At 39.2% G+C, this 19,364-nt stretch overlaps 1 protein-coding gene and 2 non-coding genes across 5 annotated transcripts; 2 read left to right on the forward strand and 1 right to left on the reverse strand.

Annotated features, from left to right (window-relative positions):
* Positions 1-1,264: 1,264 nt before the first annotated feature.
* Trnae-cuc lies at positions 1,265-1,336 on the forward strand. Its single transcript has one exon. It is a non-coding gene; the product is annotated as a tRNA-Glu (tRNA).
* A 160-nt stretch (positions 1,337-1,496) lies between these two features.
* Trnae-cuc lies at positions 1,497-1,568 on the reverse strand. The gene has a single exon. It is a non-coding gene; the product is annotated as a tRNA-Glu (tRNA).
* Positions 1,569-1,701: 133 nt separating this feature from the next.
* LOC115213086 (nucleoside diphosphate-linked moiety X motif 8-like) lies at positions 1,702-19,364 on the forward strand. Of its 3 annotated transcripts, none has more exons than XM_029782006.2 (5): positions 1,702-1,977; positions 6,168-6,635; positions 12,082-12,214; positions 17,114-17,194; positions 18,501-19,364. In XM_029782006.2, exons 2-5 carry the CDS (start codon positions 6,190-6,192, stop codon positions 18,723-18,725), a joined length of 885 nt encoding a protein of 294 aa, XP_029637866.1. In that variant the 5' UTR covers positions 1,702-1,977; positions 6,168-6,189; the 3' UTR covers positions 18,726-19,364. The 3 variants fall into 3 exon arrangements, with proteins under 3 accessions (XP_029637866.1, XP_029637867.1, XP_036360097.1); XM_029782007.2 differs by lacking the exon at positions 1,702-1,977 and adding an exon at positions 2,980-3,036; XM_036504204.1 differs by lacking the exon at positions 1,702-1,977 and adding an exon at positions 4,433-4,569.

Here is a 19,364-nt window from a genome sequence, read left to right on the forward strand (position 1 = left end):
CGGTCTGGGAATCAAAACCGCGATCCTACGACCGCGAGTCCGCTGCCCTAACCACTGGGCCATTGCGCCTCGTGGTACGTAGACAGGCAGGTATGCAAGTAGACGGAGGGCCAGACAGAAATAAAGAGATAGAAGAAGCATAAGAAGAAGACTAGAGGATGATAAGAAAATAATAAAGAAAGTAAAGATAAATCTAAGCAACCACATCGTAACTCTTTGAGAGAGATTAGTGAAGTCTGCTCTGTTGCAACTATTTTGATAACAACTGAGACTAACCCAGTATCTTCACGTAATACTTCCTCTACTTTCTTGTGCCCTAATACCGTTCGTTAGCATATATGGATGGCTGGGGTACACTAGAACAATCCTTTTGTCACTGCTGGGGCCAGGTTCCATGAATAAACCTCCAATAAGAGACGGCTGTACTTACAAGATCCAGTCTATGTCCACTGACTACTTCCAAGTTGGTCTATTATTGTACTTAGCAATAATCCCACGGACCGTGGTTATTACGTTGCGTAGACGGTGATACAGAAAAGGAAAATTACCATTAACAACTAAAGACAGTGTGATATCTTTATATATAAAAGTCAAGTTGTGTGTCTGTCTCCTACGATTTAGATTCCTAACTACTCCCACATTTTGCGGCGCAGTTTAACCAAAACCGGGTATCTTATAGTCGTGATTCATATCGAGCCCTTCTGGGTATTAGCGCGCGTCTACGATGAGTCTACGATTTTTAAAATAATTTACTATAATTTTTTTCCATTTTAATGCATTTTTCGCTATTATATAAGGGAAGTAATTCTCTAAAAATGTCTACGATGAGTCAACGATTTAAAAAAAAATTACCATAATTTTTTTTCCATTTTTAATGCATTTTTTTGCTACTTTTAGGCTATAACTCTAAAAATGCTTTATAGTTATTTCCCTTATAAACCCGAGCAACGCCGGGCGATACTGCTAGTTAGTTAAATAATATTAAAAGAAAAGTGAATACAAGAGTGTTTGTGTTAGCTTTCTTACCGCAATGTCTTTGTTTTACTCCTTCAGTCACCTCGCAAAACAATTACAACCCTAGAAAATTGAGTAAAGGAGTCCTTGACACGCTATACGAGACAAAAGATGAGACGGTCAATGCTGGAACGTCTTTGATCATGAGTGTGCTTGATCGGGAGAATGACCAAAAAGTTTAAAAGATAGAAGCAGTTATGAAAAGAAAATAATAATAATATGTTTATTTGATAAACTTGGTCCTTGTGCTTCCCAAGTAGTCTAGTGGTTAGGATTCCGCGCTCTCACCGCGGCGGCCGGGGTTCGATTCCCCGCTTGGGAAATATGCATCTTCTTTTAATATTTAATCGTTTGCTTCACTTTCTAAAAAGAATAAGAGTAACTAATACGAGATGTAATATTTATCACTCGATACAAAAATTAGTATTCTAGTGTTTTGTTCCAATCTTTTGGCGATTCAAAAAGAAAAACAAAAAGTAGCTTTCCCAAGCGGGGAATCGAACCCCGGCCGCCGCGGTGAGAGCGCGGAATCCTAACCACTAGACCACTTGGGAACTACGTAATATATACTCAAAATAAAAGTGATATTTTTGTTTCATTAAAGTGTTATGGCGACTGAGACATGCTTAAATTAATTCTTCTGTATTAATTATATTACCTTCTTGTAGAAGAAGAAAGTACGATTTGAATCTTAATCTGAGACAGCCTGTTTGTACAGCATTAACTGCATAAATGTAATGGAACTACGTCTCATGGTAATGTAATATAATTATCGTGATAACAGGATAGCGTTAATAATTACGATGACAACAGAAATGTGAACACTGACTTCTAAATTATTCTTATTGTATTGAAGAGGGTTCGTTATCAAAATAATTATGGTATATAATAACAAAATACTCAAATACTGTATACACATTGTGTCACAATCGCCTATGATCCACTTCGTATGAAATGAGTTGGGTTTGTATTTATTCTTTTATTCTATAACCGATTTTACTCATTTGCTTGCGGCCACGCTGGGGCACCGCATTATACATCACCGGGATCCCTTGAAAGTGAAATATTCTTACATTAAGTACCCGAATGGGCTTTCTTCATTTACTGTTAATCACCAACTCTCTTCTATATTAATCTGTGATGCCCATTCGCTCTTAATTTCCTCCTATAATTTTGTATATTTGTGCTAATGTATGAAATATTTTTGATCCAAAAATTCATTCAACTTTTTATCTTGCTAGTTTTATCCGCAGCAGCACTTGTTTTTCGGTACTACTTGAGAAGAGTGGCCCCGGTGCGCGCACTCGCTAACTCGCGCATCCGGGCTAGTTAGTCATGACAAGTCGATCCTTACTTTGTGTTATTTACTTTTTTAAAAAAATTATTTACTTTGTGTAAAAAAATTATGTATTTTGTGTTTTATTTACTTAGCTAGGTAGTTGTTCTAGGATCGACTAGTCACGACTAGCTAGCGCGAGTGCGCGCACCGGGACCACTCTTCTCGAGTAGCATCTTGTTTTTTTATTATTCAATCCTGCCGAACTGCTAAGTCAGAAACCGTACCGACGGAATCTATCTTAAAAACTTACAAATATGCCTCTGAAAAATAAAAATAAGCAATGACATTGTTTAATTAGCTTAATTAAACGTATATAATATTTAGTTACAGCAAATGTGTAACTAAGTAAACAAGCTAATTAAACATTGTTTATAAGAAGACGGTTCTATGTCAAATAAGTCCCTTTTAACATCAAAGTCCCCGGTATTTCTATTCACACCGTTATGAAAGACATTACGTTATAAAACCAACGTGAGAGGTCATTCGAATTAGGAAAAATAGCAACCAAATATCTACCAAATTACACACTACTGACACGAAAAGGAGAAGGATACATTATATAACGAATCCCAACCCTATATACACAGTGACCGGGGTGGTTCTGTAAGTGTCGACCCAAGGTGAAACAAGAAGACTGATTTTCCCTCTTGTCATTAGCCAACATTTATCTGTTCATTCTTCACGTGAGTAGCAAACGTGTCTCAAACCTTTAAACGCTTATTATTATTACTATCATTACGTGTATGTTTTTCTGTGTGTGTGTATATCTATCTATCTATTAGAAGTGGGACTGGATGGCCGAGTTCGAAACTGGTTTTCCTTCACCGCAGCCCTGAGTTCATGTCCTCGTAAGCGTGAGTGAATAGTTAAGAGATTTGCTTTCCAGCTGTGAGGTCCTGGATTCGATCTCACTATGTGGTGTGTTGAACGAGTGTCGTTACCGTCAGATGGATTGTACTTGTTGTTCAGAGATGTACTCTTGTTCCACTGTGTAACGTTGATTCAGAGAATTACTAGAAGTATATGTGTCTGGGGAATATTCAACCACATCATACGTCAATGCATTGTGTTGGTCATCTGTTTGATTGAATAACTGGACGAAGTCGATGGGAAAGCCCATCTCTCTCTGTATCTCCTCTCCCCCTCTCTGTATCTCTCTCTCTCTCTCACACACATACACACACACACACACACACATACATCATTATCGTTTAACGTCCGTTTTCTATGCTGGTATGGGTTGTACGGTTGACAGGAGCTGGCCTGTCGGGGAGCTTTCCAGATTTTAATCATCTGTTTTGGCATAGTTTCTACGACTAGAGTGTGCTGGTTACCTTTTACGTGCCACCAGCACGGGTGCGTTTACACAGATCCAGCACGAGTGCCCATTACGTGACACCGGCACCCGTAAAGGACAAGCTTGTGTGTATGGGTGGCAGCGATTTTACTTCACCCGACACGTCTTCTCAAGTACAACATATTGCAACAACCCCCGGTCCCGTGTCGTTTCCTCGGTGAGGCCCAGCATCTGAAGATCCTTTCATACATTCATAGATGCGTACGTACGTGGGTGAGAAGATGCTAGGGCAAACATAGAACAGATAAGCACCAATCGAACTCTTAAACTCCCAACTTCTTAATCAGAGTAAAGTAGTCCAACAATACAAGAGTTTGCTATTAGAAATAGTAAAGAGGAAACATTGACAAATAATTATAGGTGGAAAGAATTCATTTGTGTGTGTGCGTGCGCGCATGTATGTATGTCTCTCTCTCTCTCTCCCTTTCTGTGTCTGTCTGTCTGTCTGTCTATCTATCTACCTATCTATCTACCTACCTACGTACCTATCTATCTATCTACCTATCTATCTTCCCATCCATCTACCTAAATATCTACCTATCTATCTCTCTCTCTCTATCCATCTATCTATCTATCTATCTATCAATCAATCAATCATATAGATTGTGGTTTCGATTCCTTAATCAGGCGATGCATTGTGTTCTTCAACAAAGTAATTTATTTCCCAACGCTCCAGTTCCCTTGACTGGCAAAGATGTGTAATCCTCCGATGGACTGGTATCCCTTCCAGGAAATAAATGTATACAGCACAGAATCCAGTAAACCAGCTTCAGGAGCCTACAGCTTGGGAAAGACTTTTGATCCTTTTTGAAAAAGAAAGGCAGCCGTCAGGCAGAATCATGAGCTCACTGCATAAAATGTATTGTAGCATTTTTTGTAGCTTTGCATTTGAGTTCTAATTCCTCTCAGTTCGACTTTGCCATTCATTTTTGGGGATTGATAAAATAAGTTTCAGTGAAGCACTGGGGTCAATGTAATCAATGAGACCCCCTCCCCACAAATTTCAGGCCTTGTACCTAAAGTAGAAAGAATCATTGTTGTTATTATTATTATTGGTGGGATGGTAGAATTTTTATCATACCAAAGGAAGTGCTTAGCAGCATTTCTTCTAGTTCTTTAGTTTCTGAGTTCAAATCCCACCAAAGCTGACTTTGCCTTTCATCTCTTAAGGGTTCATCATCATCTTCATCATCATCATCATTTAATGTCCATTGTCCATGCTGGCATGAGTTGGACAGTTTGACCAGAGCTGGCAAGCTGGAAGGCTGCACCAGACTCCAGTCTGATTTGGCAGTGTTTCTACAGCTGGATGCCCTTTCTAATGCCAACCACTCGAAGAGTGTAACGGATGCTTTTACAAGCCACCGGCACAGGTGCCATTTGCGTGACACCGTTATCTGCCACGACTGCGATTTAGCTTGGCTTGATGGGTCTTCTTCTCAAACATGACATAATGCCAAACGTTTTGGTCATTCGTCATTGTCTCCGTGAGGTCCAACACTTGAAAGGTACTTTTCACGTGCCACCCACATTGGCCACCTTGCCTCCGTGTGGCCCAAAATATAGATTAAGTCCTGGAGTTAATATAACTAACTAGCACCCTCCTGCCAAATTGAAGCTTTATGCCTATAGTAGAAAGAATTATTATGTCTATGTCGCATCTTGGCATCTTCCCCTAGCCTAGAAATGCAACACTTTTCTCAACACATGAGCTGTTCCAAGTATTGCTGCTAATTGAGCACTTCCTAAGAAGTTTGGTATTTGCAGTTTTTGATGCCAGAATATTGCTTTCTTTGAGATGATCCCATGTGCATTGATCACAGTAGGCACCACACTCACTTTTGGGGCTTTATGGATACATGTCACTTCCAAAGCTAGGTCTTGGTACTTCCTGACTTTTTCATACTCTGTCTTCACGATATTCTAGTCTGCAGGTATAGCTATGTCAATGAAGATCCATTCTTTGAACTCATTATTATTATTATTGTTGTTGTTGTTGATGTTTTGATTCTTGCTGTTCTATTTGCCGTTGTTCTTTACTTGAAAGCAGGCAATAACAAATCACCAAAGATTTCAAGTAGTGCCTTCTCCTGTGACTCAAAGAGACAATACTCTCTTTAGAATGCGAGCCGGCAGAATTGTTTGCATACCAGGCAAAATGCTTAGCAGTATTTTATCTGCCTTTATGTTCTGAGTTCAAATTCTGTTAGGGTTGACTTTGCCCCTCATCCTTTCAGGTTTGATAGAATAAGCCCCAGTTAAGCACTGGGGCTGATGCAATTGACTATCCCCCTCCCCCAAAAATTTCAGGCCTTGTGCCTATAGTAGAAAGGACTATTATTATTATCAATGTTATAATTCTACTTGTTATTATCATAATATCAAAACCATATTTCTTTTTGAAGAATGACAAAAACAAGAAACTCTATTTAGCATTTATTCTTTATTTCTTTGCAGATTGTTGCCTGTTATTTCTGAAATGAAAGTTCATTGCCAAAAATATCTTTTGCTCTACCCACGCTGTTGTAAAAGACTTAAACAATTCTGTGATCAACACATCACAAACTTTCGACAGATTCACAATGCATCTGCAGCAATAAATACTTCATCTTTCAAGTTCACCAAATATGGTTTCCCAAACCCACATTGGTTCCCTATCAAACAAAAACAATTGCAAGGCTCCCAACACAACCAGCTCCGCTGCTTATCTGACGTCCCCTGTAAATTCAATGATCTTGTTTCTTCTGCCAACAAACAAAGAACACAGAAAAGCATGCAATTAGTCAAACCGGTGCGTAATTTGCCATTAAAGAAAGGTTTTAAAAGAGCAGCAATTTTAATACCAATGTGTATGATAGATGGGCAGCTTTCTTTACTGCTTACACTTCGGTCAATTCACTTGAAGAATCATCGCGGAGAAGTAAGGTGAGTGATCATCATCATCATCATCATCATCATTTAACATCCATTTTTCATGCTAGCATGGGTTGGACAGTTTGACCGGGGTCTGGGAAGCCAGGAGGCTGCACCAGGCTCCAGTCTGATCTGGCAGTGTTTCTACAGCTGGATGCCCTTCCTAACGCCAACTACTCCGTGAGTGTAGTGGGTGCTTTTTACATGCCACCAGCACAGGGGCCAGAGGGGTCTGGTAAATGGCCACGATCGGTTGGGGCATTTTATGTGTCACCAACATGGACAACAGTCAGGCAGCGCTGGCATCAGCCACGTTTGGATGGTGCTTTTTATGTGCCACTGGCACGGGTATCATAACTACAATTTCCATTTAAATTTTGATATCAGGTAGGAGACTCCAAAAGGGAACTCAGAGAGTAGCATCCCTGATTTCCTGGTAGAGGCCTTGGTCTCATGACCACTCATGTCTAGAAACTGAGGCATGCTCCCAGTAGAAAATCCAGCTCCAAAAAAGCAAGGGAGAATGGGCACCAGCCAGCCCAAAGGTCCATCTGACTGGCTCCCGTGCTGGTGGCACGTAAAAAGCAACAACCGAACGTGGTTGATGCCAGGGCTGTCTGAGTGGATCCCATGCCAGTGGCACGTAAAAAGCACCAACCGGTCATGGCTGATGCCAGTACCCTCTGACTGGCTCTTGTGCTGGTGGCATGTAAAAAGTACCATCTGAATGTGATCGATGCCAGCACCCACTACACTCTTGGAGTGGCTAGCGTTAGGAGAGGCATCCAGCTGTAGAAATATTGCTAGATCAGATTGGAGCCTGGTGCAGGTACTGGCTCTCCAGATCGCAGTCAAACCGTCCAACCCATGCCAGCATGGAAAACGAACGATAAACGATGATGATGATGATGATATCAATAATTATAATGTAACTTTTATCGTATTTCTTGGTGCTTATACAAATGAAACATATTTCCAAAGCAAAAATATTTATTACTTAAAAATTAAACAAAACAAATTTCTCATTTGCATACCGTAAATCCTCGAGTATAGTCCGCCCTTGAATATAATACGCTGGGGATTTTTAGGGGGCTGTACCTCTGAAAAACCTAAACCTTGTGTATAATACGCACCCCTTCTGTAACTTGAGTCAAGGAGGTCTATATAACGTCCTTGGTTTGTAAAAATGTATATGGTAATGTCCTTTATTATTATTGTATATATAACATAATGCAAATGTGTAGCATTTTTGTGCATTTTGTTTGCAGAAAATAAAGAAATAACAGTAATAACGTTTAATAAATGTTGCTTACTGCAAGTTATGGATGATTCTTTTATGACTTCATTGCTTTCAGGCTTAGCTTAAGGTATTTTCGCGCCCGACATCACAAAATGCGTCTGAATAAACATTGCCAGACAGTAAATAGACTCGGACATTGCTTAGAAAATAATTTTCATTTTTAACCTCGTGTATAATACGCACTATGGATTTTGACCTTTAAATTTTGGGGGAAAATGTGGATTATACTCGAGGATTTACGGTACTTCCTCCTTTAACTATTCTATCAGTTACTCCTCCCCTTCTTGTTTCTCTTTCATTCCTTCTTTCTTACTGTGTCCAGTTATGGTTTGTGTTTGTATATATTGAGCATTCTTTTATTCACTGCATGTTCCCAAGCCTGCCCCTCCATGATGACTCTCTCTCTCTTTCTGTATCTCCCTTTTACTCTCTCTATCTCTATGTGTGTGTGTGTGTGTGTGTGAAATCAACCGACCAATCTTTGTATCAGCCTTTATTATTCCTGAGAGATTATCTCCCTTTGTTCGGAATGAACATACGGAGACTTTCAGTTGTGCAGCCTGAAAACAAGTTTGATTTGAGATGTAACCTTTAAAACCCTATATCTATATCATTGATAAGAAAATATTGACACTGTTTTAAGAGAATACTACTATTATCTGGAGTTTTATCAGGGGATCACAGTCCCTTGACAATCAAACAATGTAGTTACTGATAAATCAGTCTTTATACATTAGACTGGATAATGGCTGTTGTTGTTATTATACAGATAAGACCCTAAGCCAAGTCTTTTGTGAGGATCATGATGAAAAATTGCCAGTTCTAGAAGGTCAGGCAGTTTTTCTTTGCCCAGTGGCTATGCTAAAAGAGATTGTATGATAGAAGACATTTAAAGGACACAATACACAAATTTCTCTTCAGCCAAGAGTCATCAATTCCTTAAAATTTCCCTTAGACGGAGAGATTGGATGGAGAGGGAGGTGCTGTTCTCCAGTAAATTTGCTGAAAATAAATAAGACAAGAATAGCCTAGAAGAATGGGCTAACCCTTGGCATACACTTATAGACTGGAGATTACAGCTGGGAGAAAGCACTCGCCCTTGATTAGTCCTGGGTCTGTGGGGTTCCTTTGATTGGCTCTGATGGTGACACATCTCCAGCAATTCCTTGACAATGATCAGGTGTAGTTGCTGTTTGTGAGACAGGTATTTCCACAGCTCTTTGACGAGCTGCAGTCTTGGGTTAATGCAGGGGTTCTCAACCATTTTTTATCCATGGACCCCTTTGATTAACATTTTATTCTGGTGGACCCCCATAGCCATTCAATGTTTAAAAACTAGTTTCATAGAAATTTCTTTCAAAATTCCATTTTTTTTTTTCCTCACATTAACTTGTGTAGGTTGAACTATGGAAAACGCTAGAGAAAGAATCTGACCTCTTTCTTGCAATACATACCAACACAGACATCTGAACCAAAACTTTTTCAGGGGTTCTTAAAGTATTATTGTGGATCCATGATATACTATTTTGTTGCGTAACCCTGCAAAAATCTTATCTGGATGCTCAGGGGCCATATGGACCCCAGTTGAGAACCTATTTCTTTACTACCCACAAGGAGCTAAACACAGAGAGGACGAACAAGGACAGACAGACGGATTAAGTCGATCATATCGACCCCAGTGCGTAACTGTACTTATTTAATCGACCCCGAAAGGACGAAAGGTAATGTCGACCTCGGCGGAATTTGAACTCAGAACGTGACGGCAGACGAAATACCGCTAAGCATTTCGCCCGGCGCGCTAACGTTTCTGCCAGCTCGCTGCCTTCTATACCCCAGTTGAGAACCACTGGGTTAATGAAAAGACCAAGACAGGGTCCTTGATATCTGGAACGTTATCAAGCACTCCTGGCCCTCTACCTGTTGGGCAGTGTGGTTGGTGGAAATTCTTGTATGACATTCTATAGAGGGTTTATGGCAGGCAAGGGCGATGTTTTGAGGGAGAACTCTGAGTATCAATGGAAATCAGTTAGCTGGGCTGTTTGAGAGGATTTTCAGGCTGACGACCAGGGATCATTTCCAAAAATCCTTAGCCTGGCAGTGCCATAGGTGGGAGGTATTACCTGTTGAAGATGAACTATACAGGTATGGCAGTGCCATCAGCAGAACGTGCCTGAGAGGAATGTCGAGTGATGAAACTGTTCTGTACACTTGTCCAGTGCCTGAGTGTTGCTGACTTGTGGAGTTATGTTGAACCCCTACTGTCATATATAGGATGATGGATAGGGCTATCAGCTGAGTCCATTGTGGAGATTATCCTGCCACCTTTTTTGGATTGGGAAGGTCAGTGGCCTTAGCGAAAGAGGTTGTGTAGTGGACCAGATAGAAAGGGCTGTAGACATATACATTCCTCTTTGGCCATGCTCTCACTAACTTTTTTCAAGTTTCACTTGAAAAAGAAAGTAAGGGTCGAGAGGAAAGTGCTGCTTTTAGGAATTTTGTTGAAAGGTGAACAAACATCATGAACATAGAGTGAATGAGCCTACTCTGAGCATATGAGGGAAGAAAACAGGGAGAAGATACATGCCTTAGTGGTCAGGGTGGTTTTGATTTTGTGGGGTTTCCATTGGCCTTCAGAAGTTTCCCTGTTTGGGGGAATTTATTGGTACGGTTCTTCTCTTTGTACACACTCCCTCATATAATTCTATGCTACATTGTCCACAGTGTTTCTGTGAAGTCTTTGTGGCTAATAAGAAAAGCATTGTTATTGTTGTTGTTGTTATTATTATTATTATTATTATTATTATTGTTGTTGTTGTTGTTGTTGCTGTTATTATTAAGGCAGTGAGCTGTCAGAATCTGGGTAAAATGCTTAGCAGCATTTTGTCTGTTTTTTACATTCTGAGTTCAAATTCTGCTGAGGTTAACTTTGCCTTTCATCCTTTCGGAGTTGATAAAATAAGTACCAGTTGCATACTGGGGTAATTGACTTAATCCCGCCCCCAAAATTGCTGACCTTGTCCCAGAATTTGAAACCATCATATTATTATTATTATTATTATTATTATTATTATTATTATTATTATCATTACCCTGCATGCATAAGCAAAAGCAAGGTACTGTAATCATTCATCTTCGTCTGTGTGTTTGCAAAATACCTGGAAAATGGCTGAACGGATTTTCACCAAATTTGTCAGAAATACTCATTGGGTGAGAGTTTCAAAATGATGAAAAATTTGGTTTGATTATCTTCAAACATGCAATAAATACATACATAGATATGCATGTATGTATGTGTGTGTACAGCGATGAATTCGAGGATTTCATTTATTTATAAGTTGATTTCTTAAGTATCACCATTATACTCTGTCTTTTACTTGTTTCAGTCATTTGACTGTGGTCATGCTGGAGCACCGCCTTTAGTCGAGCACATCGACCCCAGGACTTATTCTTTGTAAGCCTAGTACTTATTCTATCGGTTTATTTTTGCCGAACTGCTAAGTTACGGGGACATAAACACACCAGCATCTGTTGTCAAGTGATGTTGGGGGGACAAACACAGACACACAAACATATACACACACATACATACATACATATATATACGTATATATATATAAAAGCAATTAAGATTCAAGTCAATTCCAATGAATTTACTTGAATGTGGTACTTAACTTAGATGCACCAGAAAAAACTATATGGTGTTAACCATTCTGTAATGTGGGGTGATTATAAACGAGAAAGAAGCAACAAGAATGGATTAGTTTTTAGTACAATTGTTTCATACAAAGACAGGCTTTATTATATATATATATACATATATACGACAGGCTTCTATCAGTTTCCCCTCTACCAAATCCACTCACAAGGCTTTGGTCGGCCCGAGGCTATAGAAGAAAACACTTGCCCAAGGTGCCACGCAGTGGGACTGAACTCAGAACCATGTGGTTAATAAGCAAGCTACTTACCTTGTAGCCACTCCTACTCCACTTCTACACTCCTACTCTGGTGAAATTTTTTAAAAATTAATTCAGTTCAATTAAAAAGTATGGGTAAGCAACTCATTGTAAGCTACACTATAATTTGTGTATGCAGGGTATGCATCACCCTTCCAATGCCTTTCGTTTTTCTTCTTTTTTTTTTTTCCTTATTAATTTCTAGTTTTCCTGGAGGAATGATGGACAGAAGTGATGCTGATTTAACAGTCACAGCTCTTAGAGAAACACATGAAGAAATTGGCCTTGATCCAAAACTGATTGATGTCTGGGGTACCATGCATCCTCTTTCAAACTCGGTAAATAATTTTCCTATTTATTATTTTTTTTTTCTTGAGTAATTTAAATATAGCTTATAATTATTGATTTAGTTGAGTATGTGTATAAATTATTCTGAAATTAGACTTGCTTCCTTATCGGTTTTTTTCATGTGTATCTTTCAACTTCTGAAAATTTTCCATTATGTTTTCTGTCTTACTTCTTGCCACGTAACAACAACAACAACAATGATAATAATTATTATTTCTACAATAGGCACAAGGCCTGAAATTTTGTGGTCGGGGACTAGTCAATTACATTGACTCCAGTGTTTCACTGGTACTTAATTTATTGACCCTGGAAGGATGAAAGCAAAGTCGACCTCAGTGGAATTTGAACTCAGAACGTGCAGGCAGACAAAATGTCACTAAGCATTTGGCCCAGCATGCTAACGATTCTGCCAGCTTGCCACCTTAACAATAATAATGATGATGATAATAATAATAATAATAATAAATGCTCTGATGCAATACCAAGCAATGGCTCCCATGGCTTCTGATCTTAATTGATTGGAAGTGTCATCATGGACATGTTTTGTCTCTATGACAAAATCTATGAATCTACAAAACAGTATTTATACAGTCGTCCTCTAGAAATAGCAGCTAATTCCCCCCTTAAAAATACCATGCAATTTTGTAAAATGAAAGAGACATTGGACATTATAATCCTAGATACTTTGTGACTGTTGGGATGAGATGATCAAAGGTTGCATAAGTCTCCTCTGTCAGCTGTGACCTGGGGTTTAACATCAACAACAACAGTGGTGAATGTTGTCTAAAGGAATCTCTTTTAATTTGTTTACCTCAACAGCATCATTCCCTTTTTAATCCCCCTTTTTGGGGATGGGGAACAAGTTTAGGTGCTACTTTGGCATGTGATCTACAATTTAAAGGGAGATTACTTTAGATTACTTTTTAGTTGACTTTTTAATTTCTGAAAACCTTAGGATGTTATTCTTTTATTTGTTTGTTTTTTGACTGCTGCCATGCTGGAGCACCACCATTTTTAGTCGAACAAATTGACCCTGGGACTTATTCTTTGTAAGCCTAGTACTTATTCTATCGTAACCACTAAGTTACAGGGACGTAAACACACCAACGTCAGTTGTCTAGCGATGATGGGGGACAAACACAGGCAAACAAACATATATATATATATATGTATGAATATATATATATATATATATATATACGATGGGCTTCTTTCAGTTTCCGTCTACCAAATCCACTCACAAGGCTTTGGTCAGCCTGAGGCTATAGTAGAAGACACTTGCCCAAGGTGCCATGCAGCAGGACTGAACCCAGAACCATGTGGTTGGTAGGCAAGCTACTTACCACGCAGCCACTCCTGTGCCTACGTTAGCTAAATATTTTAGCAATGTAATTAGTGACAAGATGCATTTTTATGAAAAAATGGTCTTTTAGATGATGAAGAAGATATTGTCCTGTGTAATTGTTTTGGTGGAGAAATGAAGGAAGCTTGAAGAAAAGGGGAAAACGGTGAAATTCTGCTAACTTTCTGTTGCAAAACTCACAGCTGCCAAACTTGTGTGATCTACACGCTTATTTTTCCACCACATTTCTTAAAAATCGTGGTAGAGGCCTTGGTCTTGGAACCACTCATATCTAGAAACAGGTTGGAGGTAAGCAAGGACATGCACCCCGTAGAAAATTCAGCTCCAAAAAAGCCTCATGATAGCAGAGGAGAATGGGCACTGGCCAGCCCAAAGGTTGGGGTGGGCTGCACCTGCCTACCTCGGTTGCTATGGCATTGAGGTAGATCAGCCACCTTCGTTAATGGAGACAAAACCTGGATTTAAAACACTGGATTGATGATGATAATAATAATGAAATTATTGTATACAGTGCTCAGGTGCACCACAACTTGTCAAAAGTGCGTATAAAGCATATGCAGTAATGTACAAATGTCTGGGAAGTGAACAGTGGGCAAGTGCCTTCTGCTATAACCCCGGGCCGACCAATGCCTTGTGAGTGGATTTGGTAGGCGGAAACTGAAAGAAGCCTGTCGTATATATGTATATATATATATGTGTATGTGTTTGTGTGTCTGTGTTTGTCCCCCTAGAATTGCTTGACAACCGATGCTGGTGTGTTTACGTCCCCGTCACTTAGCGGTTTGGCAAAAGAGACCGATAGGATAAGTACTGGGCTTACAAAGAATAAGTCCCAGGGTCGATTTGCTCGACTAAAGGCGGTGCTCCAGCATGGCCGCAGTCAAATGACTGAAACAAGTAAAAGAGTAAAAGAGTGTACGAGTCGGTTACATGCTTGCGTGTGTATGGAGGGGAAAAAAAATCAGGTGTAGTGATGGCGAATCTCAGAAACCATGGAAGTTTTGATGAATCCTGGTTTCTTATTATTCAAGGCATAAATGAAACATGGTTTTATTAGTATTAAAATAGAAAAAAGTTTGATAAAATACATTTACAATGCTAAGTATGTACAACAGAATTTATTTTAAAAATTTAGAAATTGAGAAGTAAACTAAAATGTAACGTAATTTCTCTTTGAATCGTAGATAACATGCGAAAGTAAGAATGTAAGGGAGATAATTGCGTTTGTATAGGCAATATGCTAAGTCGATGATTTATGTCCCTTTACGTAAAGAAATACTTGCTGTAACCAATTTATAATATACTAGCAGTATCGCCCGGCGTTGCTCGGATTTGTAAGGGCAATAACTATATAAGCATTTTTAGAGAGTTATAGCCAAATAATAGCAAAAAAATGCATTAAAAATGGGAAAAAAATTACGGTAAATTTTTTTTTAAATCGTTGACTCATCGTAGACATTTTTAGAGAGTTACTTCCCTTATATAATAGCGAAAAAATGCATTAAAATGGAAAAAAATGATGGTAAATTTTTTTTTAAATCGTAGACCCATCGTAGACGCGCACTAATACCCAGAAGGGCTCGATATGAATCACGACTATAAGATACCCGGTTTTGGTTAAACTGCATCGTAGGAGACAGACACACAACTTCACTTTTATATATAAAGATTTTAAACTTAACTTAACGTCGATTACACACAAACTCAAAAACATTTGCGTATTTTCTTTGTTGTAAACATCCACTATTTTAAAACTGAAGATTTGTCTAATAATAATGTGTTCTCTTTTTGAGAACACATTATTATTAGACGCGCTCAAATGGTGTTTTTTTACATCCCACCTGCGCAGGAGTCAGTCCAGCAGCACTGGCAAAGACTTCACTTAAATGTTTTTTTCATGTGCCACCGGCACAAGTGCCAGTAAGGCGATGCTGGTAACGATCACGCTCGAATGGTGGTTTTTACGTGCCACCGGCACGGAAGTCATTTGGCTGCTCTGGCAACGATCACGCTCGGATGGTGCTCTTAGTGCTCCACTAGCACGGATGCCAGTCATCGAATTTGATTTCGATTTCACTTGCCTCAACAGGTCTTCACAAGCAGAGTTTAGTGTCCAATGAAGGAAAGGTACGCATAAGTGGGCTGGTTACACTCCTGGCATAGGCCACAATGTTACGGTCTCACTTGGTTTGCTGGGTCTTCTCAAGCACACCATATTTCCAAAGGTCTCGGTCACTAGTCATCACCTCGGTGAAGCCTAGTGTTCGAAGGTCGTGCTGCATCACCTCATCCCAGGTCTTCCTAAATTTATCTCTTCCACAGGTTCTCTCACCCGCTAGGGTGTGGCACTTTGTCGCACAGCTATCCTCATCCATTCTCACCACATGACTATACCAGTGCAGCCGTCTCTCTTGCACACCACTTCTGATGTTTCTTAGGTCCATCTTTTCTCTCAAGATACTTACACTCTGTCGAGTATGCACACTGACATTACACATCCATCGGATCGTACTGGCTTCATTCCTTGCGAGCTTACACGTCCTCAGTTGTCAAGGCCCATGTTTCACTGCCATGTGGCATGGCTATTCGAACATATGCGTCATACAGTCTACCTTTTACTCTGAGCGAGAGGCCCTTTGTCACCAGCAGAGGTAAGAGCTCTCTGAACTTTATCCAGGCTATTCTTATTCTAGCAGCTACACTTTCAGTGCACCCTCCCCTGCTACTGACTTGGTCACCTAGGTAACGGTAGCTATCAAATACTTCTAGTTTTTCTCCCTGAAATGTGGTGGAAGTTGTTCTCTGCACATTTTCAGTGTTTATTGCTCCTGAGCATCTGCCACATGCAAAAACTATCTTCCCAGTTAGCTTTCCTTTGATATTGTTGCACCTCTTATGTGTCCATGCTTACATTGGGTACATTTTATTACGCCTTTTCTACAGATTGAGCAGGGCCATCTACCTGAAGGGATTTGTGGTTTGCCTGCCTTCCTACTTATTAGGACTTTGGTTTTAGCTACGTTGACTCTAAGGGCCTTTCGATTCTAATCCTTGTTTCCACACCTGAAACTTCTCCTCTAGTTCTGATAGTGACTCAGCAATTAGAGCAAGGTCATCAGCATAGAGGAGCTCCAAGGGGCATCCTGTCTTGAATTCCTCTGTTATTGCCTGGAGGACTATGATAAATAGGAAGGGACTGAACCTTGGTGGACCCCTACCTCCACCCGAAATTCTTCACTGTACTCATTGCCAACCCTCGCCTTACTAACAGCATCCCTGTATATGGCTTGCACAGCTCTCACTAACCATTCATCTATCCCTAGTTTCCACATTGACCACCAGATAAGGGATCAGGGGACTCTGTCAAAGGATTTCTCCATGTCAATGAAAGCCAGGTACAAAGGTTTATCTTTGGTTAGGTATTTCTCCTGCAGCTGTCTTACCAGAAATATAGCATCAGTGGTGCTTCTCCCTGACATGAACCCAAAAATGTCCTAATTTATTTCTTTTATATTTTAAATAATAGGCAGCTTCAAGAGAAGTCACGCCAGTTGTTGGATTTGGTGGAGATATCAATTTGAACTCTTTGCACATAAATTCAAATGAAGTAAGCCGCTTTTAAAACATTTTTAGTATTTTCTTTACTTGATTGTATTTCTTAGAATATTGTCTTTGTTAAGGTCAAGCAGTTTCTATATTTTGATTTGTTCCTGTCATTCTCCATCTTTTACTGTAATCAATATAAAAAATAATGATAAATCTCAGAGCGAGTTATAAACAGTAGCGGTAACACATCGTGACGCATATTTGCCATTTGAATCTGGCTAACCCATAAGGGTGGATGCTACTGTAGTTTGTAGCCCCAGGAAGATATCTCCTCCAGCTGGCTATAGACACACTGTGAGAGGACACAGATAGTGTGTCTATAGCCAGCTGGAGGAGATATCTTCCTGGGGCTACAAACTACAGTAGCATCCACCCTTATGGGTTAGCCAGATTCAAATGGCAAATATGCATCACGTCACAATATAAAAAATAATTTATTAGAAAATATTTAAAATTGTTAGAAAATAACTTACTGAAAAATACACATTTTTAAAATGAAATTTGTAGAGATAGATTTTGCAAGAGAGTGATATGATTATTTTGGTAAAATTTAGGAAAATAACATATATTTAATGCACATATACAAATGAGATGAAATTCGTTTTAATCTTAAGGTAATAAAAATTTTTCTTTTGGGAATTAGCATTCATTTCATCATTTTGTATAAGCACTTAGATAAAAGTTAATTATAATTATTGTATGTATGTCATCATTATCATCATCATCGTTTAACGTCCGTTTTCCATGCTGGCATGGGTTGGATGGTTTGACTGGGGTCAGGCAAGCCAGGAGGCCGCAACAGGCTCCAATCTTATCTGGCAGAGTTTCTACAGCTGGATGCCCTTCCTAACACCAACCACCAGAAGAGTGTAGTGGGTGCTTTTTATGTGCCACACGCACAGGAGCCAGATGGGGCAAGAGGGCTGGCATCAACCACATTCAGATGGTGCATTTTATGTGCCACTGGCAAGGGAGCCAGTCAAGTGGCGATGGCATTGACCATGTTCAGATGATGCTTTTTACATGCCACCAGCACAGGAGCCAGTCGAGGTGAGGGGGCTGGCATCGACCACATTTGGATGGTGCTTTTTACATGCATTGTGGTCTGATTTGATTGTGGTCTGATTTGACTTGATATTACCCATGGTGATAAAAAAAATACAAAGTTACCTGTCATATGATTGGTAACACACTAGTGTTGATAGGAAAACCACTGAATCATTTTTTTCAAAAAAATCTGTAACTTTTAATAAAGAAACGAATTCAAAGATCTTTTATTTTGGTGTCTTTTTTTTCTTCTTCTTCAGGTAGAAAAGGTGTTCTTCACAACAATCAAAGATTTGTGTGACCCCAACAACCAGCAAACGACCCAATTTAGAACTGGTCATGGTTACACATTACCAGTATATTTATCTAGTCCTCGAATTTGGGGATTAACAGCTGTGATGATTCACCAGTTTCTAACAGTCCTAGCACCACATTTATATAATTTTAAAATTAAGCATCAAAGATCTATACAAAAAATAAAATAACATGATTAGCCATAATTAATTAACATGTATCAATCGATTTCTAGGTTATGAAGTTTTCAGGGAAGATAGCTTTGATATTTAATTTTTTAAAGTTCATTTCTGTAGAGCTTAATCAGTGGCTCAACCATTTTTTTACCAATGGACCCTTTTGATCCCTATTTAACTCAACTGGACTTCCATAATCGTTTGATGTATATATTTAAAAAAAATCTTACTTTATTTTTATAATTAAAGATTATTAGGAATTGTACAAAAAAAAAAATTAATATTTTGTTTTGTAGAAGTATCACCAGTTCATTGCATGTAAAATTTTAACGAAATCTTATGCGGACCCTTAAGGTTCATAGAGACCCTAATTGAGTGCCTCTGAGTTTGATGAGTTTAGTAAATCTGAAAATTGAATTATTTACACCAAGTGTGTCCGTGACCTGTTTCTATGACAAGTAACAAGATAGGGAGCTGGTCCAGAAACTTTCAACAGATTTGGGAGCAGTTTTCCCCTTAAAAGCATCTTTTTCCTTGGTTTTGGTTGTAAATTCTTCTCACGCACATACACCCCCCCCCCAGTTCTTGCAGTAACTATGTATTGTTGCTTCACATCAGATCAGCCCTATTATTAAAGAATTCCAATCATGACCA

This window comes from Octopus sinensis, linkage group LG6, assembly GCF_006345805.1.
Source record: "Octopus sinensis linkage group LG6, ASM634580v1, whole genome shotgun sequence".
Classification (NCBI taxonomy): domain Eukaryota; kingdom Metazoa; phylum Mollusca; class Cephalopoda; order Octopoda; family Octopodidae; genus Octopus; species Octopus sinensis.

What these genes read in the sequence shown, in the direction of transcription:
- LOC115213086 (XM_036504204.1), top strand. Translation starts at nt 4,448, where the DNA reads ATGTATACAGCACAGAATCCAGTAAACCAGCTTCAGGAGCCTACAGCT. An exon ending in AATCATCGCGGAGAAGTAAG is followed by an intron (nt 6,636 to 12,081) that starts GTGAGTGATCAT and finishes ATTAATTTCTAG; the next exon opens with TTTTCCTGGAGGAATGATGG. An exon ending in TGCATCCTCTTTCAAACTCG is followed by an intron (nt 12,215 to 17,113) that starts GTAAATAATTTT and finishes TTTAAATAATAG; the next exon opens with GCAGCTTCAAGAGAAGTCAC.